The sequence below is a fragment of the Pomacea canaliculata genome, linkage group LG10, assembly GCF_003073045.1.
Source record: "Pomacea canaliculata isolate SZHN2017 linkage group LG10, ASM307304v1, whole genome shotgun sequence".
Classification (NCBI taxonomy): Eukaryota; Metazoa; Mollusca; class Gastropoda; order Architaenioglossa; family Ampullariidae; genus Pomacea; species Pomacea canaliculata.
In genome coordinates, this window is record NC_037599.1 from 9213349 (window position 1) to 9240214 (window position 26866).

The 26866-nt window shown below is 38.3% G+C and overlaps 1 protein-coding gene across 1 annotated transcript; it reads left to right on the plus strand.

Moving 5' to 3' along the window:
• The first annotated feature begins 25 nt into the window (after nucleotides 1–25).
• Nucleotides 26–26866, plus strand: LOC112573693. The gene is given in 54 exon segments (XM_025254271.1): nucleotides 26–611; nucleotides 1123–1258; nucleotides 1593–1712; nucleotides 2341–2564; nucleotides 3025–3131; nucleotides 3431–3685; nucleotides 4399–4581; nucleotides 5540–6323; nucleotides 6659–6900; nucleotides 7570–7716; nucleotides 7870–8039; nucleotides 8158–8232; nucleotides 8343–8486; nucleotides 8489–8553; nucleotides 8843–8929; nucleotides 8932–9016; nucleotides 9209–9270; nucleotides 9272–9435; nucleotides 9662–9762; nucleotides 10120–10340; nucleotides 10450–10617; nucleotides 11046–11276; nucleotides 11539–11793; nucleotides 11944–12091; nucleotides 12094–12547; nucleotides 12894–13131; nucleotides 13335–13648; nucleotides 13651–13686; nucleotides 13904–13984; nucleotides 14266–14412; nucleotides 14764–14935; nucleotides 15276–15472; nucleotides 15706–16488; nucleotides 16848–16929; nucleotides 17334–17457; nucleotides 17650–17789; nucleotides 18135–18246; nucleotides 18426–18565; nucleotides 19464–19581; nucleotides 19776–19881; nucleotides 20243–20387; nucleotides 20731–20817; nucleotides 21358–21494; nucleotides 21662–21811; nucleotides 22105–22318; nucleotides 22601–22984; nucleotides 23021–23178; nucleotides 23507–23730; nucleotides 24003–24155; nucleotides 24598–24726; nucleotides 24972–25103; nucleotides 25259–25333; nucleotides 25336–25418; nucleotides 25805–26866. Coding segments are annotated over 54 exon segments (9816 nt in total). The 5' UTR covers nucleotides 26–530; the 3' UTR covers nucleotides 26051–26866.

The following is a 26866-nucleotide window of genomic DNA, read 5'->3' on the forward strand; positions in this document are numbered from 1 at the left end:
GAAAAAAAATTAAAATTGTAAACTATTTCAAGCAATGACTTCATCGCTGATTAAGCGAGTGTTGTCCCTTTGTTAACAACAGTAGGATTATGGGATGCGTTTACGAATGGCGGCCGTTTATGACGTGCTTTAACATGACAATATCGAAGGCAACCCATTTATACAAAAATAATGCAGTCTATGACTCTGCATCACATACAAAAAATGGACTGCATGCAATGTTATATTTGAATTGTATAACGTTGTGTTTACAACAGGCTTTGTTTTATGGCTATCACCAAGATTCATGAATTTGAACAGGTGCCTGTGATAATGATTCAACCACGTCTGAATACATCTTTCAGTTTGTATATGCATTTTAATTCCATTTAAATACCTGGAATTATTTACAGTTTTTGATCCACCAGGAATGCAACTTGTTAGTATTAAACGCCAATGGTTTGATGCATTGGCATAGTATTAAACGCCAATTGTTTGATGCTGTTGTCGCCTTGTAACTGGACGCTGGGGGCAATAGAGCAAAGTGAAAAATGCGTGTAGATTTGGAAGTTATTGCGTCAACTACCATCAAAAGACAAAGACCATGGCCACGCATATGCTGGGTGGGAGTGGTGAGTAATTATGCAAATAAGTCAAACTCTGAAACTTAACATATAGGAAACTATTCATTTCTAGCCGTCAGCTAAAGATGTTTCACAGTTGGGATAATTATAGGATAAATTTTCAACCACTTTTGTTTGACACAATAAATGTGTTTGAGTTAATTTATGTTTTGATGATTTGTGTAAATTTATACTTTTTGATGATGCAAATCAATACAAAATTCTCATTTGAACAGTATTTTTTTAGTTGAAAATCATCACCATTTTAATCACTGTAATAATTAGTAATTTACTAAGAACTAATATACTGTTTATACTTTTCTTTGTGAAGTTTGGAAAAGTGCTTTTCTTTAGGAATGCATAAATTCTATAAATAAAAGTTTTGTCATTTTAAGAAAAAAGCACCTAGCTTTAATATTCAGAGCAGCTGTTATTGTTTGGTCACGTCCCTACCACCACCTACTTATTTAAAACATACTGTGAGTTTGTCATATGCTGGGTTTTTTTCCATTTGTATTAGGAGAAGCAAAGTTTGCTGCTTGTGGACAAGAAGAGAGTCAGTGTACTGTACATTCCATCTGGAAAAACTAAACATAAAATTCCTCAGCTGTCAAATGTTATTGTTAATAGTGTCTGTACTACCACCACACCCAGTGGTAAGTTCCTCTTCGTCAAATGTTGCATTCAATGATCATAAAAAAGAAACTGTATTTGGCATAATCATGCCATATGGTATATAAAAATTGTTTGAGAATATAGAAGATCCTAAATGTTTAAAAGAGCCTGCATGAAATTTGAGAAAAATAATTGTAAAGAACTAATTTGTGCATTCACAAATACTGTGTCATTAAAAATAAAATGAAAGGAAAGGTAAATGATTACTGTAGTACATCTTCATTCTGAATGAAAGAGAAGGTAGTTGTAGACAACATTTCATGTCACGATCAATATATTAGATACATTAATTGAACTACATGCATTGTGTGGCAGGTGGACATCTAGTTGGTCTGCAAAAAGGTGGAGAAGTGTTTGTCTGGAACAAGGACAGAGAAGACATTAAAACCATCTGTGGTTTCTCTTCTTGTCTAAATGTATCTGCTCTGACACCAGGTGGTTCATTGTCTTCATTTAATTCTCTCTTGATATATAACATTTAGGGCTTTCTTACAGTTTTAACATCAGGGATTTCAGGTACATTCCTGTGTACACTCGCTGGAACTTGTTGCCTCATATTAGTCATATAGGGCAGAGTTGTAAAGTAGTTTCTTTATCAGGTTGTTGTTACTGTGCAGCATAATCACTTGCAGAATAATAGTGGAAGGGGGGGGGGGGGGAATTGGTGTTTTACGCTGTGCCAGCAACTGAAGCTATATTACTGCAAGGCAGCCAGCCCTGTAAGAATAATAGTGGAGTGGTGACTGGATCTGTCAAGGTCTGTGATGGAGTAGTCTGCAGGTTTGATTGCTCTGAAATGGAAGCTTCCTTGCCAGTTCTCTGTAGATATAAGTGGTTCAGTTTATGTTAACTGTAAATTACTGTACATTCCTGAAATACATGAGTAGAATGTGTACATGTTTGTATTGCGTTTATATATACATACTTATGTGTATATAAAGTTGAATGGCATTGGTCTGCAGCTGAATTTTATTATGTATATTTTAAAACTGAAAAGCATTTCAGTATTATTTATTACATTATTATTATTATTATTAATATAAGAAATCTGTTAATATTTCAGGCTGCTGTCAGATTTTTTCTAGCAATGACATCAGCAAAGTGGTTGTGGCAGTGAACAAAAATCGGTTCTTCCTATGGCAGCACAGTCCAGCCAGTGCATATCTGGAAGGAAAAGACCACATCTTGGCTGGGCAGTGGTCCCAAGTGATGGTTCCTGAAAGCATGGAGATGCCTAAAATGAGCAATCATGAAGCTTGCCTGAGTGGAATATTTACTAGCACTTCTGTAAGACTTTATGTAAAGAGAAAGTTTTTAGTGAAGGATGGTCATTGCCTAGCTTATTTGCTGCATGCCAGCATGGTGTAAGCTACTTAGGCTACTTTGAGGGTTATTTTTAAGCTTTTGTGGGCTATAGAGAATAACATACTGTTATTAGACTAAAAATTACTTTTTTGCAAATTGTTTTACTAAAGTGTTTAACAGTATCATACTTGTAAAAAAGATTGATAACTACCCCCTATTCTCCATCTCTGTCTCTCCATAGCTCTCTCTCAGCATATTGAGAAGGGAAAGTGTGGTGTATTAACTCATACATGCATGAGTGTGTGTGTGCGCATGTGAAAATGCATACATGCACGTGTTTGTAATCTAGTGCACATGTATGTGTGCTGAGGTGTGTATTTTAGAGAGAGATAATGGGTAGAGTATACTAAATGTTATTTTGTAACCTTATAAATTATTTCAGGTTATGGGAGATTGTTTTGAGCTTTCAGTTGTCTTCAACATAAATGGTAGTTTGACCATCTGTTCACTTGTGATACACTTCATGCCCACGGAGTTACCTGAAGACAGGTGAACTTTAATGATTATATTTGGTATAAATGTATTTAATTTATATATAATGTAATGTAAATGTAAATATATACATATAATGTATTTATTTAATACATTACACATAGAAACCGAACAAGTCCTTTAAATGATGTTGTGAGTGACAATAGCAATACTTTAAAAAGGCATCATTGACTGTCAGGTAAGTACAAGTTTATCAGAAATATATTCTTGCTGCAACATCTAAGTTTTAGTTCGCTCTGAGTCATTTTTTTTCTCCATATTTACTCGTCCTTGTTTTTTCCTATGATCTGAAACAGCTGCCCTTCTGTTAGCATTCAGTGGAAATGCCTGCAGCATTCACTTCACAACATTTCTCAAGGATGTGAAGCTATTAACGTCAGTGGTGTATATGTGGCACAATACAGCCATGATGGCAACATGCTAGCAGTAGCAGTTAACCAGAAGTCCCCAGCAGACACAAGTATTCTTTACATATCAACATTTACTGACACTCTGCTGTCATCTGAGATGAAAGGCTGTGGTGTAAACAGCCCACACACAAAGAGAGGAAAGTATGTTGATTTCTTTTTTTCCCCTAGTGTCAGTCCTAAGCAGTTTACCTTACTTAATTAAGTAGTCTTCATTCTAGCACACTTCCAAAAATTTGTGATCTTAATGTTATGCTTGGCATAAAGAAAAATAGTACTTGGTGCTGTAAGCAAATATCGGATGCTAAAGTTTTTATGTTCAGTACACGTCTAAATGATATGCTATCAAAAATCAACATAAAATATTACCATTGGAGTATTGTAATTAATTGTTAGTAACATGGAGTTTGCATTCTACAGATTTCTAAAGAGTAACTATAAAGCAATCTTTGTCATCATTGCTTTATCAAAAAAATCTTACTTAATCACTTCTGTAATACCTCAATTCATATATAACTTGCTTAAAACATTTACTGTTAAGTTATTATTTTGTCTACATCTGCTATTTGTGTGACCAGCCCTAATATAGCAAATATGCACATATGGAATGGCAGGAATGTGTATACATGCACATGTGTGTAATAAATTTATAATAAATTTTATTCAGTTTTTAGGAGGCCATCTGGCCCATATCAACATCAAATGCTGTTGGTTAGCACATGTGTGTGTGTGTGCTGATTTGTTCAAGCACAATATGATCTCTTCCAAGCAGGGAAAAGTAAAATCCAAATGCTTTTTTATTATCATAATGATTATTCATATAAGTGTGTGGGTTTTTTTTTTTCACTTTTCTCCAGGCAATACTGGGTATGTGACATAGCATGGACCTATGACAACCTCTTCATTGCCTGTATGCTGGCCAATGGATCTGCTGCCCTGCTGTCACGCCTAGGTGAACCATTAATCATAGCAACTCATGGCTGCTCAGTGGAAATGGGACCTTCCTATTTCCTGCCTCTTCATCCATTCATTAATGTCGTGTAAGTTTATTATTATTTTGGTCTGACTGCTTCTTTCAGCACATGACATTTAATACAGTGCGCTCATTTGTATATGATTCTTGTATAGATGTAAAGAGCAAATTAATTTTTAGTTACTTTGCTGCAAAACAGTGAAACTCGTTTCCCTTTCATATCCGCCATCTCTGCACCATCAAATCCGTTAAATGTGCACTAAAATAAATCTGTTCCACAAGCATTACTCCTTACACCAATCAACATAGTTGTCAAAAGTTGTAATTATTGTCAGTTGACTAGTTTGCCTGCTCATCTTCCTTAGCAGATTTACGACTCTCTCCATCCTTTCTTGCTTATTTTACCTCTCATTAATAAAGAACTGTTATTGTCATTGTCATTGTCTTTACAATTTTTTGCCTGATTCCTCTTTGTGTCTTCTATGTTTGTCTTTTATTGCTTGTCAGAATAGTTGGTTCTCCTTTGTCCTTCCTATTCTGTCCATGTCTCTTAAGTGCTGAGTTCTTTAACATGTTCAAGTAAAATCCCATTGAAGTCGGCAATTAGAGACAGTGCTTAGGTACCTGAAAGAGTCAACAAACAGCAGAACACATCTGTTTGATCTTTTGGTTTTCTGAAATAATTATTTTTGCAGTGAATCATCAACACTGTGTTTCCAACTTCTTTTGGCACATAGTTGTTTAGTTTGATAAGACTTTCAGATATAGAAAGGACATATTTTATGTGTATTTTACAGGATATACTTACTGTACATGTTGCTATCATGGTTTTCCTGGAGGAGAGGGGGAGGTGAATTGGTGTTTGACACCAAGCCAGCAACTAAGGTTACATTGTGACAAAGGAGCCAGTCTTATAAACTGATGCCACATTAACGGGAGGGGGATGGAGGGGCATTGATTATATATAACCTACACTAATCAAGCATATTGATGAGTGTTCCTCATTTTATCTTTCTTTGTCTTAGGAGTGATGGTAGCCGCAGTAGGCTGAAAGAGGAAGAGTTTGAGCCTTCATCAGCAGAAGATGCCAAAGAAGTGATGACGCAATGCTTCTCTGTGTCAGCCCACCCATCACTGCCTGTCATTGTGTTTTCTGATGGGTTTGTGGTGACCTTTGTCCAACTCCCTGGGGACATAAGCACCTTTGTTCTTATGAGGAATCTTGTGCTGGAATCTTCTAGGCACCTTCAGACTGTAGCAGAGGCTCATAACCTCTCTTTGACCATTGTCAATGCCTATAATCTGCCAGCCATGGAACTGCGAGGGAAAGCATCACCACGCAGACCAAATTCCAAGTCAGAGAATAAGTTTCACTTTTCATTTGAAGAGCCAGATGGAACTTTGAATGCAACCGTTGATAGTGAGGCCAGCTCTGTGTTTGGTAATAATGCTGTGTTTGGGTCACATTTAAAAGCTGGTGCTATTCAGAACTTTAACTCAGGAAGGATTATATTTGGGGACCCAGATCTTATGCGTAGTATTGTTGACAGTCCTGGGATCACTGGGACAGATGATGATGTCTTGAAAGCTGTTGTCTCAGCCAAGTGTGCCCTGCTAACAATGTGGAAACTGGCGGTTTCTTCAGCAGAGGTGTGGACAGCCAACATGGATGAAGTTGTAAAAAAAGGAATGGAAAATTTTGTACGATTATTTTCTACAATTTTAGATAAACAACAAGTGTCTGATGCACTGAACAAGCATAAAAAGGACAATTCGTCCACTGGTATCCAGAATCCCAGCTTGTTTCAGGTAGACTGTTGCAACTTCAAGTGTTATATGCAGACATCTATCAAAGCTTAAGAAAGTGCTGTTTAACTTTGTCAGGCCTATAATTATGTATTGATGCATTAAAGATAACAATCTTTATAATTTGCTGACTGTTTATAAGTTTTATTTTTTATGGAATTTTAAGGAACACAAATATCATACAAAGAAAACTATTTGTATCTAAAAATATAATTGAACATACCTGTCATATTCTGTTTTCAGAATGTATTTATTTACTGTATTGCTGTTACATTTATTTTTTTACCATCGGTCATTCCACATTTGCATCTTCTAAATGAAGTATTGCTTGCATGCAGGTAATCAGTTTATACAGGCATTTGCTGGAGATCGCTCATTTTGATGCCCTTCAGCAGCACCTGCTGCACATTATTCTGCAGTTGGCACATCGCACTACCAGCACATTGCTGGAAAGTCAGACTCTACGTCAGTCAGACCCACGTCTCAAAACATTGTCAGGGTGCTTCACTCTCTTAAAATTTACTGAAAAAATTCTCAGCTCCTTGTATGTGTACCTTCCAAAATCAACACCAGCAAACAGGTAGAATTATTGATGTTCATATTTGCGTTTTTCTCTCTATGTGTGCATTTGTGGTTTGTGTGCATGCACATCCGTGTGTTTTTATGTGTGTGTGTGTGTGTGTGTGTCAGCACGTGTATTTATGTACATGTGTGTGTGTCAGCATGTGTTTTTATGTACAAATGTGTGTGTGTGTGTGTCAGCATGTGTTTTTATGTACAAATGTGTGTGTGTCAGCATGTGTTTTTATGTACAAATGTGTGTGTGTCAGCATGTGTTTTTATGTACAAATGTGTGTGTGTCAGCATGTGTTTTTATGTGTGTGTGTTGTTATGTATGTACAAATGTGTGTGTGTGTCAGCATGTGTTTTTATGTACAAATGTGTGTGTTCAGCAATGTGTTTATGTACAATGTGTGTGTGTGTGTGTCAGCATGTGTTTTTATGTACAAATGTGTGTGTGTGTCAGCATGTGTTTTTATGTACAAATGTGTGTGTGTGTCAGCATGTGTTTTTATGTACAAATGTGTGTGTGTGTCAGCATGTGTTTTTATGTCCAAATGTGTGTGTGTGTCAGCATGTGTTTTTATGTACAAATGTGTGTGTGTGTCAGCATGTGTTTTTATGTACAAATGTGTGTGTGTGCATGCATGCTATTTACTGGATAATGAATGACAGTCATGTTCTTCAGGGACAGCCACAAAGGTGCTGCTGGAAGTCTGCTCAGTCAAGAACCTGTTAATGAAAATGAAATAAACCAGGAAACTGACAAGGATGAACCAAAGGAACAGAAAAGAAGTGGGCTTGCCTTTGACACGAGGCAGCTTGTAACCAAAAGGTCAGTTTCTAATATGCACTAAAACACAAACTTAAGGAGGAAATGTTTTAATTTTATTTTCTTTTGTTTCTTTTTTTAAAAGAGTAGTTTTTTTCATAATAACAAATGAATTCCTATTATCAAGAATAAACTGCATATACTATATTGATCCAGACTAGCTGGAAGCTGGAAGATGCTGTATAAGGCTGTTGTGAGTCACCAGCAGGAAGCAGATGATGAACACGAGTACCAGCAGACAAGAACTCTGCTCTTTGCCATCCAACAGTGCCTGCATGCTGTCAATGCAAGCATCCCACAAGCTTCAGCATTATCCATCAGCAAAGGTAATAGTTGTCTGTGAACAAACAGAAATATGCATTCGTTATCATACATCTTAGCATGCGCTGTTTTGATTTTGTAGCTCAGGAGCTCGGGTGAATGTCTTTTGTCTCTTTTTGCCAGGTGACAGGCTGAGCCTGGATGGGAAGCACACTCTTGCTGTGAATGCTTGGAAAGAGCAGCTGAGGAATTTTCAAAGTGAGATTTTCTTTTAGCAATATTATTTTTAATCAAATGAAAGAATATGCATTCTGTAGATCTTTAGGAACCAGATGCATAAGTTTTTTCTTGCTTGTTTTTTAATGCAGAATCTGGAAATGAGAAAAATGCAGCCAAGCTTCTGCACTCACTGCTGTACACACACCTGCACAAGTTGGACTTACTGTCAGCAGTGGAGATGATAGACAATCTGGTTGTGCAGGAAAATGTCCAAACAGCACTCCAGTCTAACTCACTCACAGAAATGCTCCTGTCCATCCATCTTTCTTGACATTTGTCACTAATGCTCTCAAGTCACAGGTTAGAGAACCTTTTGATGGCTTCATGTCAGTAATAAGGAGGTTTACCTTTTTTTTTCTTTGTTGGTTTTTTTTTTTTTAAACATTGATTATAGCCTTGTAGCTAGAAGGAAGAAATCCAGTTCACAGTTTAAACTGTGAGATCTTTTTCCGGCTCACAATTAAATAAATATATGTTATCACATGTATATTTATTCTATAACAGCAGTTATATCATAGAAAGATCTGCAGAGTGTTAACAGTATCCTCAAAAGCACCATTACCACAAGGATTTACATTTTTTTATTCAGGCTTTCCATGAGCCAGATATGGTTCCCTGCATCCATGACCGAGCTATCCGACAGGTGGTTCAGACTTTGGGTCGCTTTATGGCTGCGTATACTTCAGTAACCAGCCTGTGTACATTTTCCCTCCTCATAATCCACAGCCACTGCCTTCCATCCACTACCAGGTTAATAGCCTCAGTAAGTAATGCCTTTTATACTGGGAACTGTATGCTGCTTTATGTGACACTACAAATACGATGCATGCTTATAGTCTGTCAAATCTGAAATGATAACCAAACAGTCAGAATGTGAAGATGTGATGATTCACATTTAGGATAATTTTGTTAATGTATATCTATGAATTGTTTCTATTTGTTTGATATTTTCCAGATAATCACATTTTGCCAAAATATCACAAAGACATTAGTGCCATGATCAGACAGCAAAAAATATTCTGGCATTTGGACAGTGGAACGCTCCATGGAGTACCTTCTCTTGTCTGGACTAATCTGTGAGGCTGTTTGGTTTGCTGATCAGATGGGCAACTGGAAAACCGCCTTTCAGCTTGCATCAGCCTGGTCTCTGCACCATTCTATAGCTCCTCAAGTGTATATCAAGTATGTTTTGTGCATTTGTGTATGTGTGTGCGAGAGAAAGATGAAGAGAGCGTGTGCATGCATGCATGCAGGTGATGTGTATATGCCCTTATGTGTGCATGTGCTGGGATTAATCAAAAGCAGTACTTTTGTTGAATTATTAGAAATAGACTTCTAAAGCTATTGATTTATGTTTGTGGAATGTTTAATCTCTTTAAAATAGTTGTATGACTTTGACATCTCCTAGGCCTATAAAACCCTTGATGCTACCAGAGTCTCTTACACCTCAAGAAATTCTTCACTCCAAGCTTGTTACATTGATTGGCAATTCAAGGGATTCAACAGATGGTTGGTTTTCTTTTTTTTTTTCCTTATTCTTTTTTTTTCTTTTCTTTGACAAAAGATTAAGGAAGTAGGGGTTGTTGACTCAAGAAAATCTTTATCTATTTATTAATAATCTTAACATTGCAACATTGTTCTCCCATGTTACATCAGAATTGTGCTTTACAATTCCTTCTTTAAATTACTTCTTAGAATGAAATTCCAAGCCCAGGTAATGCTTGGAAATAACACCAAGAAGGCTAAGTATATTTTGCATAAGCTCATCTTTGCTAAGCTTGTTGTTTTTATTCTCTTGCTAGAAATGATCATAAGATTTCAATTTAGGCAAATACTTTATCAGCTAGGCTCTGTATTTTCCAACAGTGCTTATTAGTGACAAGACAGATGTGGTGCAGCTTACAGCAACACTAGAAGATGTGATGATAGCTGGAGTGATGGCTCAGGCAGAGGTGGCTCCTCGCCTCTTGGCAGCCCTTGTCTCTCATCTCAAGACTGTGGTACAGCAGTTCGCTCCTCTTGTGCCAGCAGAATTTTATCTACCTTCACCACCTCTGTACTGCCCACAACCTGCATCTTCTCCTGAAGTGAGTGGAAGGTTGATGTTAGCTAGTTTTTATAAAGTCGAAAAGGTAAGATAAAGCTTGCAAAAGTTTTTGCATTTTTGAAATCTGCTTAAATTTTTTCCTGCTCCAGGTGGCCAAACTGGCCAGCATCCAGAAGGAGATGTCCTTACGGCAACAAATATCGTCCCTGGTGCAACTGACACTGGCTGTCATGAATGCCGCACACGTTTCTATTCCAGCTCTGCACTGGTATATCCATCAACTAGCTGTAGTCCAACCAAAGGCTCAGCAGTTCAGAGTAAGATTGGTTGAGCTATTTTATGCAGGTCAAAATTCTTCTTTTGTACAGAAGAGGAACTATGTTTAAATCTAGATTTTACCATTAAAGTATTCATTCAGACTGAGTTTGAATAAAAACTGCATTCCAAAAAAGCCCCCTGTTATTCCCACATCTTGAGAAAAACCAAGAAAGAAAGAATGCTATTTTAAGGGAAGAAATGAGTAAAACTGTGCATATGTGTGTGTTTATGTATGTGTATGGTGCTTGTGTGTGAATGAGGAGGATGCGTGTATTATGTTGGAGTCTTTGTGCTAAAATTTCTAATGTGTCATGTTTAGAGGATCTGTGCATGTCAGTGTAGACAGATGCATACTTATGGGGCTTACACAGGTCCTTTTTGTGTCATATTAGAGGATAGCTGATACTTTATAATGCTACCTTTTCAGTCTAACACTGAGGGACCATGTCGTAATTTCCCAGACACCCTTCTGAAGCATCTGGCTGGAGAGTCAGACTTTGAGAAAGTGAAGCCAAACCGCTCTATCTACATGGTCTTATGCAGTTTTCGAGATCTGTGCTCTTTGCTTTGGATGCTGCATGCCAGGGATACCCTATCCCAAAACCTGCGCAAGCGAGAGAAGTTTCAAAGTCAGCTAGGATACCAAAATCTTAAAAAGGCACAGCTTCAATTTCATTTTTGTCTTAACTGAGAACCATAAATCTGAAATTTACACCTTTGCTCAGGGTTTAGTAAGAATCATTGCACCTGAGACCGCTGTCATTGAAATGTCAATCTAGTCCTTGAGGAAATAAAGATGAAGTAGACTTTTACTAAGGTTAAGATTCATTTTATTAATATTCAACTTAATTTTTCAGCAGCCTGTTTTCAGAGTCATCTTGTCATCTCACACCCAAAATAATGTCATGATGTCTTTCCAGAGTGAGTGGGAGAGAGAGAAGCAGACAGAGTGGCTGAGTTTGTGCTGGCATTGTCTTCAATGGGCAGCTCACATGTTGCCATATACACGCTTTCTGCCTGACGAGTCCAGCATTAACAAAGTCCTGTTGTCTATGCTTCTGGAATTGGTTCCTTCCATGGAAGTGGCTGACCTTATGGCAGAGTTCTTTCATGACATGACTGATGTCCATCCTGACGTGCAGGAACGCCTAGACAAGATCTTGTTTGATTGGCAGGCAAGTGGTGAAATTCCTGTTAGTGTCAGTAATGAATACTTTGAATCAAATATATTTATCCAAACTTTGAGTTTGATCGCTTGCAATTTTGAATTTAATATTCAAAACTTCAAGTTCACACAGAAAAATCTCTTTCTGTATCCTTTACAGAGCATCATCTTGAAGCCAGAAGATGATGGACGGTCAGTGAGGAACTCCCGAGACAGTAATTTTGAGGGGAAAAAATCTGTAACATTCCATGATGCTAGCCCTAGAGGAGAGTCACTTTCTATTTACTTTCACAAGCAGCAGCAGGTGGTAGAAAAGTCTTGAGCAAGAAGCAGAAATGCTTTGGGGCATATGAAGAGTATGTGTTTGCCAAAGGTATGGAGCAGCCAAAGAAGCTGCACATTGGATCCAGGCCAGCTGAAACTAAGCTATCCTACTTTGACTTCTTGGATACTTTCTGTGCTATCAGCTTCAGTAAGGTGCTGGAAAAGCAGGAGAGTAAAGACAGGATCTCGTGTCTTCCTCTTCTAAACTGCCTGTGTGGTGATCTTGTCAACCAAGAGATGAACTTCTTTGTTGAGAGCGTGGCTGCACAAGCCTATAAGAAGCAGAGTCACAGATCTACATCAAAGTCAAAACAACATGTTTACCAAAATGAAACTGCAGCTGAAAGTCATCATGTGCAAGCGTTAGGCCCCACAGGTTTTTTCAGGGAAGGTAAAGTCTTTGACTGCCCACCTGAAAGAGTCCATGCGTTGGTCATAGGGTGAGTACTTTTGTAGAGCACCTTGTTATGCTGGTGTCACTTAGCTACTACATATAAGAAAAAGCTTCAGATTTGCCAGTTTAATTGTAATTAAGCTTGCTTATAGTTAAGTTGATTTCTTCTTTTCTTAAATCATACAAATTAAAAGGATCACGGATTCCTTTGTATCAAGTTTTGGGATTTTGTTTAAGTTGAGCAACATCTGCCACACATGATGAACAAATAAGTTAAAAGAATGTAATTTAGTGTTCATCTCTGAACATAATCTGAATGAATCTCAAGTTGCAAAACTTTTATTAACAAAGCTCCGTTGTATCTAGTGATAATGAGCAATTCTCTGTTGCAGAGACAGAAAGCAGCAAGAGATAGCACCCACCTACTTAACACCCCGAAGGTCAAGGCAATCTTATCCATCACCAAGGCAAGAGCAGCTACTAGGTGCAGCCAATCAGCAGTGGAGTCTGACAGTCAATTTTGGAAAGCGCTACACTCGCCTTCAGCAGCTTCTAGAATGGCTGGAGGTGTGGAGCAACAAGCAACACAACTTTGGTTTGGGACCTTTTGAGGCCAAACTGGAGATGAAGGTGAATAGCAATGCAATTGCTGAACTTCACCTCTGGAAATTCAACTAAAATCAGTTCCATCATGAAATATTTTGCTAACAATTCATGCAAAGTTAGTTTTCATTTAACTGCAGAAATTAATTTCAAATGCAAAGGATAGTTCTTACATAGATGATTTTGCTGGCCTTGTTTGTATGCATACATTTAATTTTTTACTCTGCCAGCCATCCATGAAGCTACAGATACCTGCCCAGCTGATTTTGTTGCCACTGTGGCTACTCGAGCACAAATACACAGATACCATACCTAAAGGTCCAGGCAGCCTGCAGCATAATGAGCGCCACCATGGAGACCACAGTAGACTTATGAGTCAGTCAGTCTCTCCTGGTCTCCAGCCTGGGAAGAAGCTTGTCATTCCAGCTGAGTCCAGAGTGAGGTCAAAGATAGAGTCCAGCCCACCACCAGGATCTAAAGGAGTAAAGCAGACAGAGCAAAGAGAGCTTCACCTGTCATTGCCTCTGTCCACTTTCAGAGAGAAGAGGAGATCCGCACGGCTTATGAGCAAGTCCTGGATGGGTGAGTGCACCTTCTGCGCTTATGTCATGTCCACTTTAAGTGATATTCAGGACTAGCATGCTGATGTGGTTATTTATATTTCTTTATTTTGTGACAGTTAGGCCACAGAATTGTGAGAGCCGAGTGCCATTTAATGTCTTATACACACCCACCCACTAATGAACTGGCAAATGAGTGGAAAAAAAAATTCTGAAATACACTATTTAATATTTTGCAGCCCAGATGATAGCAGTTCCCTTCTTGTGAGTTCTTTAGCATCTGATGAACTGCCAGATGACCTGCAGAAGGCTCAGCAAGGGTAGGTGTCTATAAAAAATTTTCTGTCATCTACAAAAAGTGGGTTCCATTGTATATTTCAGGTGTTTTTTTATTTTACTTTAAGTAGGTAACAGTACCATTATTAAAATTTAATTCCATTGTTTCTTCTGTTGCTTTCATGTAATTAATTTCATTTAATTGTATTTTTAACTTGCTTGTTAATGTACATATGCTGCAATATATAAATCATATATGTATATAGATATATCAATCATATATCTATCAAAAATGGTGTCTTGGTCATTGCGATTCTCCAAGCAGGCAAGATAATGATGAACTTAACCATACCGTTTTCCTGGAGAGGATTCAGTCTCCACCAGATCGGCCACGTAATCCAACGCCTCGATCTTTAGCCAGCACCCCAGCTCTTCTGAGCCATAGTCATGCCTCCACAAGTCCTATACACAGGTAGCGAGGAACACAAGGGTTGCTGCATGACTGTATGACTTAAACAATCTTCATTAGTCCTCTTTGTAAAGAAAACAATCAGTCACCTTTGACTGTTAATTCTATGTAAGACTTTTACAATTTATTGCATAAAGAACAAACAAGATAACCATGTATTGTTAATTCCATGTTAGACTTTATGACATCTTTGATATATACACTACTCAAGGCAGCATGCACTGATTGATGTAGCAGTTTTAATCACTTTTGTGAGACCAACAAGTCTTCATAAGTCAGCATTAGAAATTTCTAGGATAAATGACTTGCATTTTCTATTCCCATTTTTATTGCTTAATTTTAATGTATTTGCAGGTCTGCAAGTACATCACCTGTGCAGATCCAGCACAGCACACCACTACACAAACCTCATGGTCCTACTGGTGAGCCTGAGGACAGCACAAGCATGCCTGCTCCACCTGGAGAGGGAGGTTTGGCTCAGCTTCTGCAGCAGGTGATTCGTAAGGAGATGAGAAGAATGGTGCAGGTAAGCAATATCTTTGTCATACAGGAAGCATTTTTAAACTTATCAGGTCATCACACACACCTAAGATACCATGCTTCCTCAGTACTGTGGCTCGCTCTCTGTTACCTGAAAGTTGTTGCAGGGCACTGTCATGTGTTGAGGGTTCAGGACTTGATGATTGCCAAAAAGCACAGGGATACTTAATAGAAAGGAAGCAACAGAAAGACTGGGACAAGCAAACAAGTCAGACTGCCACCATGCTAACCATACAAAGTATTTAATCATGATGGAAAGAACAATAGTCCTTTTCATTATGTTTGATCAAATGCAGAAAAAAATATGATTGTCTTCATTTTGATAGATTCAGCAACACAGCTTGGCAGCTATGATGGGTGCTATAGATGGAGACACCGAGGCTAGCGTTCCCCAGCAGGTTACTGTGAACCAGACTCATCTGCCTCCAAAGAGTAATCCTCCACATTCCTCACAAGGCACAAATGTGAGACAGGCTCTGACAGAGTTACATAACCTTCAGGAGCAGACCTCTCCAGCAGCCAGGTGATTGTCTTACTTCTGATTCATTCATTTATTTGAACATTTGAGTTATTTCCATTCCATAATGTTAATAAAAAGACTTAAATAATTCACTTGTCTTACACGAAAACAAGAAAATATAAAATGTGTTTTTGAGAACTTAAAGTAAAATATAAAAATCTGAAGGTTTGCAGTAGCTCATTATAGTATAAATTGAATGATACTGAGTATGAAAGTGCCTGCATTTGATATTTCAGGGACTATTCCAGAAATATTGAGGAGGAGATAATACCAACTGCAGCTGGAGGCTCCCTTCATATGTCAGCTCTGACCAGAACCAGATATCAAACTGAGGATCGTGAGAACATTTTTCCCAGAGCAGATGGTGTCCAGACTTTTCTGCGCCTCCCTGCTGAACGTGAACAAGATGGGTTTCAGCTTCCTCCAATTCCATTGCCACCACATACTTATGGATCACAGAAGCAAGGCCCCCAAGCAGATGCTGGTCCTTTTCCCTTGTTGCGACTGTTAACAGGTCCTCCACAGCATTCCCTCATTACTCCACCTCCTCCTCCTCCAGTCATGCCATTCATGGCGCCACCACCTCCCCCTGCTCCAGTCATGCCATTCATGGCGCCACCACCTCCCCCTGCTCCAGTCATGCCATTCATGGTGCCACCACCTTCCTATGAGCAAGCGTCACAGCTACAACCCCTGCACTTTAACCTTGTGCAGCCAGGAGCAGACAGATCAAAAGCAAAACTGGAGAGAGAAAGGGATGGGCTCATTGGCCTCCCCTTGTTACACTTCCCAGTCACCGGAGTGTCACAGACCACCCAGGGATCCCTTTTTGGAAGACTGGTGCCTCCTGAGTATCTGACAGCTCAGAGGGAAGAACAGGAAAAACAGGAAGCAGCCAAGAAGCGGCTCTTGGATGACTTTCACCAGCAGGTCGCTGCCTTGCAAGTGCCTGCAGAGATGGAGAGGAATCTGCTACAGGAGGACAGAGAGCAGACAGAGAAATCTCATGATACTCAAATGTCAGTTTGAGTCAGCTGTTGCTATAGCTAAGAATTTTTATAGAAACAATTTAGAAACCATAAAAGTCATAATTTTCTGCAAGTCTATTCTTATAGATTAAAGGAAAAAGCAATTTATTTTAAGAATTAATTTTTCCAGTGACATTATGTTAGAAACATGTCTTAATTTAGCTACCACTTTCTCGACAATCACCAGTTACATGTTCAGTCATCACTACATGCCCAAGTACACATGCATACATACACATGATACGAATTTGCACACACACTAGCATTATGTAACTGCTCACTGTGACCTCATCAGCCAAAATAGAGAGATCCTGATTGATGGAAAAAAACTGATTTTATTTTTGTCACAGAAAGAGAACTGGTCCAGTGAAGAGGATGGTTGGCACAAGAGATAAAGCAGGAACGACAACACCCACACCCCAAGAATCCACAGTAAGTTTCCAATGGAATGATGTTCCTGCTGAAGTAAATGTCGAAAACTTAATTTTCATTAGTAACCTTTTGCAATATCATGTTATTCCCCATTCTTGTTCTTTTTATTTGTTTCATCTTTGCATTTTCTGCATTTAATTTTGATTTCAGCTGCGAGGTTGAACTTTATTGAAGTTGTTGTTTATTCTTTTATATATCATATGTTATTTGTTTGTTTTCCTGTCCCTCACATATGCTGTCCATGTTTTGTTCTTGTTCTTAAGCAATAAGAGCATACTCCTTAGGAGTGTGAGTATGCGCTTTACAAATTTTGGATTTATGATTATTATTATTATTTATTATTATTAATTGTATTCAGAAATGATGACCAAACATTGCAGCACTAAAGTATGTTTTAATATCAGGCCTCAACAGACAGAGAAGCTACAAGGGCTTCTGGCACCTCATCAGATGCTAAATCAAGCCAATCAGAACATGAGGAAGAAGCAGAAAATGTTACAATCCATGATGGTTATGCCATTCCACCAGGTAGGCTGGTTTTCTAAGATTGTGCCATCCACTCAGTTCTGTCTCTGACATACTGAAAAATAAGATCAAGATCAAGAACAGCATATGACACCAAACATACAGTGTTGACACTGATGTCAAATGCTTCCAGGCAGTTTTTACTCCATTTGTCTTTTATTCAGTCCCCTTGAGCAAAGGATTCTCTTTTGACAGGGGCTTTTGAAGGCTATGAGGAGATGGAAGGGGAGCTTGGAGTGCCAGCAGACACCAACACACGTTTCCAGTACAAGATGGCACAGGCAATGAGACGACAGCTTGAAGCAGAGAAAGAGCGGTGGATAAGGCAGAGACTGGTGTGTATGTCACCAGATATTGGTGCTGAAATCATTAAGTGCAATCACTAATCATTTTAGCACATTGTTGATGTCTCACCTGTACAAAGGCAAGAAGAGATGGTGTTGCCCTTTACAACAGGGCAACAAAGATGCTAAAGGGAAGCAACAGCATCAGATGATTCAGGAATGATTTTTCAGGAATGAATTCTATTCCTGTAACCATCATAATGCCTCCATAAGTTTATATTTTGAAGGCCAAAAACAATATCTTCAGATTCACTGTAGAGCTGTTTTGTTTAATTACAAGTCATGTTCTTTTTATATGAAAACCATAGTTCACCTATCAGAAATAAATTTTGGCAGGTGGACTTCTCAGTCAACATTCCAAAGAAAGCAGATGCAAGTGTTGATGTTCAGAGGTCGTTTGAGTCAGTACATTCTGCTGAAGCCTCCTCATCTGTCACAAGAAATGCAGGTGAGCAGAACATAACAGTGTCATCTAAAATCATGTTACCCGCTAACTTACAGTACTCTTACCATATGCCTGTCTTTACAATATTTTGTGAAGATATTTGTTTTATTCAGAGAGATCTGACTGCTAGATAATTGGATATGAGTGCAGATTAACATCAGCAAAAACTTGCTTGTTGGCAGGTGTAGATCCTGTTCGGGAGGCGTTCGCTGAATTCAGCAGCAAAAGACAGGGAGTTGCTGTGCCCCCAGATATTTATATGGGACTTCGTTTTGTTGACGGTCACCATGAAGCTTCTAGTATGGCAGATGGTGTGCCTAAGGTATTTTATGAACTGTAAAATTGATTTGTAATATTTGTGTAGTTCAGGCTATGTTTTTAAAGCTTGTTTATCTACAAATTGTTTCAAATATTATAGAATTTGACATGAAAACAATAGTGATCAAGTAAGTGATGATGTTTTTGTTTAGAGTTTAACTAAATTCTCTCTTCTGTAGTGTTAGAAACCACAAACACAACAGTTTTCTAGCATTCCGTTGAATACATGGACCTTAATTTTTTTTGTTTATGATTATTTTTAATGTGAATGTAATAATTTGGTGTAAGGTTTCTTATTGACCTTGTAGAAAGTTATTCCAGGGCTTCTGCTTACGCAAAAAATTGCGTACAGTACGCATTAAAAGTTCGGAGGACCTCTTCAATTTTTGTCAATGGGGTCCCCTCCAAAGTTGGGCGAAGAACAGGGACCCCTTAAAAATCTGAAGAAGGGGTCCCTGGGACTCCAAAGAATTTAGCCATAGTAGAAGCCCTGGTTATCCTATGGGTTTTTTTTTCCCAAGGATCTAGTGGGAAGGAAATTTTTTTTTCATGATTGGGTACAGCTCAGTGCAAGATAATATTCCCCCAAATCTGGGTAAATGCTGTCCCCTATGTTTTTTTAAGTAATCACTGATTTATAGCACACCTACAAAATATCCATCTAATACAAAATATCATTCTAGTAATAAATCTTCCTTTAATGAACCATGCTCTAATTATAACTAATAGGATATGTAAGCTACCAAAAAACAAACTTACCAGATATTTACTATGTAATAGTCTACACAAATGTGTTTTGAATCCATCCAGATTTATGACATTTTTATCAATACCACCTCTGTCACTGGTTCATTAATAAACAATAGTCAATTAATTGATCTTCTATGTTTGGTTGCCTACAGGGCCGTGCTTTCTTAAATGTGGTTGATGTTCGTGCATCATCAATCTTGCGTGACATACCAGAACGAGACCAGGCTGGACTAGTGTCTGACACTGGTCATATCACATCTGACGCTATAGGTATGTACAAGCTTAAGAAAAAATTTCTAAGTGCAAAATAAAAGGAACATTTACAAATTTTAAAATTGATTGATTATAAAATTGCTAATTATAAGTTAAAGGATTTCATCTGATTTTTTTTTTTTAATTGTCTAACATATTGGATTCATCTGGTCTAAATCGCTCTCATTTATCTGTGCATCACTGTGCTTCAGGGTCAGCTGAGGCAAGCTTGAGAGCACAACTAGAGCCAGAAAAGCGCAGACATCATGATGGTGTGACAGTCAGAATGTTTGAACGCCACACTGCAGGCGATGACAGGTATGACTGGGTCTTCCCAGGTCTTCCCATATTTAGCTAGAGCACCTAGGAAGACTCTGCTATGTAATCCATCTCTACAGCAAAGTGGCGCCACCTGGGCCCAACTGTTGCACAGAAGTCTTCAGTTTTACAGAATTGGGAGTTTTGTCCAAAATAAGAAATATATACCTTGTATACCTTTTTTATTTCTTACTAAATTAATAGAATTAGGCATAGCATTGAATTAAACTGTCATTTGCACATTGAAAACTTTTTAAAATTGATGTATGTATCACTTAAGTGGTGCACCTTCATTGGGTTGACATTCTGGTGTTCTCAGTTTCTAATGTCATTGTATAAAGAGATCATGTCTTGTGTTCAGGGTTTCAGTGGCATTGCTGCCGCGGTCTAGTGTGCGAGAATCCAAGACATCCCTTGTGCAGCAGCTACGAACTATGAACGATCAGATTGCAGCTGTTGAAGAAATGTCACAGAACATAGAAAAGGATTTCCGTAACTCAAAGATGGTAAATGATGTGTCTTATGGAGCCATTAAAACACATTCATGATGATATGCATATGCATATTTGTGTCAGTATTGTCTCCAATATAGTCTCCTAGAGTTTACCTTTGGGAAAAACCCTTTGATGCTGTCTACATACTCATAAAAATTGGTAAAACCAGATTTTAATATTAGAACCATGCATTCCAGTTGAAACCTTTTCATTAAATTTGATTATATTTCAGAATTTTATCTTAACAGATAGTGGTGTCTAGTATTAATTTTGCAGAGTAGCAATCCTATTGTTAGCTATTAGCACCACTGTTCAAGCCTTTTCTGGAGGAGCATTGATATCTCACTGTTGACAGATCTTGGAGACTCTGCAAACAATAAATGAGTCCTATCAGTCTGTTGACATTTCCCATACTCTCAAAGACGGTGCAAAGATAGATCAGGTGAGAGAATTTTAGCTGTATAGATGTGCGTGTGTGTTTGTATATGTGTTTGTGTACATGCATGAGTGTGTGTGTGAGAAAGAGAGCGATGATATGTCATAAATTCAAATAGGACTCCCCCCTTCCTCTTTTCTCTCACATCCCGTGCATACACACTATGTTTTGAAGTAGCATTTGTTCCATTGTTGAAAATAAAGATTTTAAAAAGGAAACTTAAAAAAAAATGCTAGAAAGATTCTTGCTTGTATTCAGCTTATATAACATTGTTGTTTTAATATGACAAAGTAAAGAATAAGACTATACAAACAATGACAGGATTTTTACATGAAAAGGTAGTTTGAAGTCCCAATATTAGCATATTTTGAAAAGCAATCATCTTTCATTGGGTCTTCATCCATGTTAAACTTGATGGTGTTGCGACAATCTTTATAAAAGCCACTCACTGCATACAAGCAAGTAATACTTTAACTAGACCTTATTTATCTGCTGAAGCTCCCTGTTTTGTATTACGACTTACCTGCACAATCTTTTTGCTTACAGACTGATGCAATGGAAGAAGGTCGTTCATCAAAGACTCCCGCTGCCAAAATATCAGGCGGTTCACCTCTCATCAGTGCTAGAATGACTAGCAGGTCTCAAACTTCTGTCCACTCCAAGAAGTCTGACATTTCCCACAGGTTTGAATTTTATGGTGAAGATTATAGTTTACTTGTGACATAGTTGTGTGACTGTAAGTCCTTTTCTTGACTCTTTGCAGTCATGTCATGACTTTTTTGACAGTGTTGACATGAACCACTGGACATCTTTGGTAGTGCTGACATGATTCATTTAACTATTTTCACAGTGGTGGCATGAGTCACTTGTCCAATGCCAGTGGTATGACTGACATCAGTGACATCATTGGAGAGGTGCTTGCAGAAGGAGGGGTAGACCTGCAGGCAGCAGGACTCACCCAAGAAGAGGCTGAGATGTTGGCAAAGCGTGCACAAAGGAAGTCAGTTTGTTGAATTAACCACAGTGATAGATCTTTGAGCATATAATCTGTGAGATTTTATGGGTTTTAAAAGTGTTACTGGATCTTCACAATTCCCTTGTATTTTGTTTTTCTTTTAGTTCTTGACAACAAAGCAGCATCTTTCAGTTTTTTAACAAAATATCTATTGAGTTACAAAACTTGACTAACCAAGTTAAACAAAGGGTTAAAAATGGAATCTTGTGGATGTACATTGCTTACAGTTTTGTAGAACTGAAGAAAAATACTGTGTTTGTATTATAACACTTCTGCAGACACCGGTCAAAGTCACCGAAGACAAGTCTGGAGGAGCTAAAAACACACGTCACAACAAGAGATCGCAAAGATCTGGGAAACCTTTCAGAGTGGCGACGTGAAGAGATTCATCAGTGGATGGCTGACAAGTATGCTAAACGTCAAAGTGAATATATCAAATATCGAACATCCTTGAAAGAGCAAGAAGTCAGGCCATATCGATCTCCAGAAAAAGTAAGAAATTTTCCTTATTAACTCAATAATAGTATCAATCATTTTTGTTTTTAGAGAGAGGAAGGAGAAGGAGGAGAGACAGAATGTGTGTCTGTATGTGTGGGTGTATGGGTGTATGTGCTTACACATGTGGGGAGAGAGAATAAATTCTATGTTTTATTGAAAAAAAAACAATTTCAAGCATTATAAAATTAATATTTGTACTGAAGTATGATTGGTATTTATGCTTAACACCCCGAGGGAAGAATTAAGAAACTGAGTTTATGCTTGTCTACCTCTTAGACTCAAGTTGGAAGTCGATCACTGCGTACCTTGGAGCAGGAGCGGCAGCAGAAGAGAATGATGAAGGAAAAACAAGACATCCATCGTCGTATTTTGGATGCTGAGTATCTAATTGGCAGTGCCATGACTGATGCAGCTCTCGTCTTGTCCAAACTTTCACGTTCCAGATCTCATTCTCCAAAATCACGGTCTCGTTCCCAATCTGCCTCACCATCACGGTCCAGATCACCTGCCCAGATGAGGTTATTGTCAGGTTCTCATTTAAGACCTCAACAAAATGAGTCAGCAGCCTCTGCATGGGCAATGTCTGATCAGAGAGGAAGATCAAGAACAAGACCCACCTTGGATCAAACATATCGAGTATCTTCGCACCGAAGGGCATTCTGAAAACTACATACATGGGACCAACAGGCCCCATAGACACAGCAGCTTCAGCCAAAGCCTGTGCTGGAGGAAACAGAGTTTGAGGATGCAGATGAGCAGGCAGCCTACTCAAAGAGAGATCTGACATCTTATGTGCAGGCTATGGAAGATTTGGAAAACAATATAGATGTCATGCAAGGCAAGGAGAATACAAAGTAAGAGCACAAGGGATTTGTTACACCAGGATGTAGCAGAATGCAGGACTATTTTATATGGATTACTATTGCTTAGCGCTAATCAACATTAACACTACATTTCAGTTGTAATATCTTTTAAAACTTTCTGTGACTCTTATAAAACACATTGCTTCAGAAGATGAATTAAAAATGTACTCCTTTGCTTAAGTTAGTTGATCAGACTAGACCTAATCATTTGTTTTCTATACAGTTTAACATCATATTTTTAAACCTTTTTTCTTATAAATGAACATTTTAAAGTTTAGCAGCTGTAAGGTACACGAAAAGCAATAACATTTTTTTGCAGAATCAAAGCGGATCAACCATCAGCGAAGCCAGTCAAGGTTTACAAACCCAAGTCGTTTCAAGAGATGGTACGACTGCAGAGGCCAGAGATTACAAGGATGCAACAACCTACACAGCCTCCACCTGAAAAGTACATACATCAGGTTCTAGCAGAGAAGGCTGCACAAAGAGCACAGTCAGCCCGCATGGAGAAATCAAGAGAAACAGCAATCAGAGAACCACAGAGTGAGTTCCCGTTTTATGTCCCAGTTTTTTTTAATTGGTTTTCAGGCAGATTTTTTTCCCTTCATGATTGACTTTTGCTTTGTTTGGTTTATAGTGACATAGTTTCCTGATCTTTTATTTCTTGTACAAACTTCGAACATTTCAGTGATAACTTGGATAAATTTAACAAAGCAAACTTTTTACTTAACTTTTACTTTTGGTTTGTATTATTTGTAGATTTTGTGTCTCTCTGTTAGTGTTTTCAAACATTGCTTTACCTTCAATTTTGGTAGGACCAAAGACAGCTGATGGCATCACAAAGGCTGCAATATCTAAGGCTGCAACACCACGGCAAGTGAAAAGTTACACTGAGCGACTTCAAGAAATGAAGCTTAAACAGCGCTATGCTACTCCCATTATTCCCAGACGGCACGTCCCTGAGTCTGGTATGACATTTTGAGGAACTTCTTTTCTTATTTTTCTGTGATTTAGAGATTCAGTATTGAGCCTAAAATGTTTTGGAGAAGTGGATAACCAAGTGGTCAAAGCCTTGAACGTCCAAGGAGGATGTGCACACACTAGTGAAATATCTGTCTGGCATGATGAATTCACTGTAGCTGACCCAGCCATTGAACGGATACCCGAGCCTTTAGAGGGTTGGGGAGGGAAAAGCAGCAATGGGATGAGATGAGAACACACTTACAGGGGGTAAAAACTGAACATACGATAAGTTAAGATTCTAACATTTCACTGCTCAATGACCAAAAGGCTAGACGTCTACTGTTACCTAATGTGTTTTATTTATCATGTTAAGAAATTTTCTTTCATTATGGTTCCCCTCTTAGAATCATGTTTAATACACTGAACAATGTCGTCCTCATCTTTCAGTGTCTTCTCAGTCTGCACGGTCATCCACGCGCATTCCGCGACGTCGAACTGGCCCACCACACAAACCAATGACTTATGTGGAACAGCTGAAAAAGCTAAATGCTGCTGCGGCTACCACTAAGAGACCTGGTAGGCTAACACATAGTTCACGTACAGGATGTAAACCTGGAGTGTGTTAAACTCCGACTTGATTACGTTAACTGTGTGCAAATGTAACCCACATTAAGCATGTACGCTTCATGAAAAGTAAACTGAAGAAGGTGAAATATTAACCCTTTTTAGACTGGCATGTTCTGTTTATTATTGGTAACAAGCAGGATACAGAGAACAACGTGTTATGTCATGCTGAGCTCATGAGATGCTTTTGTTAACAGGTCAGAAACGTGGGACAACAAACTATTCCAAGACATTACTGCCTTCGCGCACTGCTCCTCATAAGCCCAAGACCTATACACAGCAGCTTAAAGAACTGAATGCACCATTCAAAAGAACTTTCCGCTCAACAGGTGAGTTATGATGTTGGAAAACATCTAAAATGCTGAACATTCATGTGTATTGAGTCCAATGTGCATATCAGTGTGTATGCTCGTCATCCTTAGAAAAATACAAACTATTGATGCATCTGATACTTCGTGTTTTTTTGTTTTGTTTTTTTTTATAGCTCGGGCGCCATCAGCATCAAGCTCTTCACGTGCAAGACCGTATGGTGATCCATATCGTGTGGCTAGCGAGAGTCCCTCTCTGTACTTAGTGACTGGAGTGTTGATGAGAATATCCGCAGACTTATCTATGATGATTCACAAAACTCTGTGGGCTATTCAGTAAGCACAAATTTTGAGTTTTAGAGAGAGATACCATTTTCAGGATTTTGAGGACACTGTCTTACTTGTTTAACTGCATGTGTGAGTGTGTGTGCATATGTGAATGTTTATGCTGGCTTCTCTGCAAGTAGGGTAAGGGAATAGCTACCAACAAAATCAGATACTTTCAAATTTTGAAAAATAACTGCGCTCAGTTTCTCTTAGTATTCTCTCAAAGGCAGTATTTTCGTAATTGTTACTTTTCATCGGCAAAAGCTTGTGCTGTTATAAGACATACAGTTTCTGTCAGTCATACAATAATTTGTCAAAAATGTAATTATATAATATTATACAGACTTGGGAAAAAGCCTAATGAGCAACTCTTCTCACTTTAAATGTGTCCACAGGTAGACGAACTAAACAGTGTTCCAGCTTCTGCACGCAACTTAGCAATGGCACCCTCGGAGGCAGGGGCCTCTGATTACTATGATGTCATCATGGGCGGAAGTGAGCCTGACCTTCTCTTGGACTACCGTGACTCAGTGGACATCAGCGAGCTGGAGAGGATTGCAGAAGTCATGTCCGTGGGCAGTGGGAGTGTTCTCAGCGTCGTTGACTGGGAGGCTGTGGACAAATTAATTGAAGATGTCTGAACTGTATCAGAAAACGGTCAGAAAATTTTGTTAAGATTTACAAGATTAAATGCTTGTAGAAGACAGATTGTGTATACATATAAATGCGCATGAAGACCTGGTTAACACTAAATCCTTTGAAAGGTGGACTTTTTCAAAATGTTTTGTCTCAAGATTTGATTTTGAGATTTGTTTGTGATTTAAAATCAAGGTTCTGACATTGAATGTTTTAGGATGCTTCAGCTTTATTTACCTACTTATTTCTTTCATCTTCATTTGCTTTCTCAGGCCATGGGGCAGCCTTTAGTATCCACTTCTTACTCCTCTCTCCACCCCTTGTCTCATTTCCAGTTATTTTTTAAGGTAATATTTTTTATAGATGCATGGAGTATTTGCTTTGGGAAGCATCCATAAAGTACATGTAAACCTTAGTACTTTGCCTGATTGTTGCTGTTAAAACAGGGAAAACATTTTTGTTTGTCTTTAAAAATGGGTGTTAATTGCTTTACAAGGTGTAACAAAGTAACCTTATTTTAATTTTTTAGCACATTATTGACCCTGTCTCATAAAAGTAATTAGTGACAAGTGAATTTCCAGGTTTCAGTGGGCTAATGTTTTCTGTCATTTTAGTGTGTTCCTAATTATTTCTTATAAACATCAAAATATTGTAAATAAATATGTAATAGTTTAAATATTAACAGAAGCTTACATTTCCTGCCGTCCACAGATGATGTACATCAAATGTAATTAGATTGAATAACTGTTATTGCTTCCAAAAAATGGTTGATTTTTGAAAGTCAGTTTTGTTACAAATATGTATTACATGTGTGTACTTGA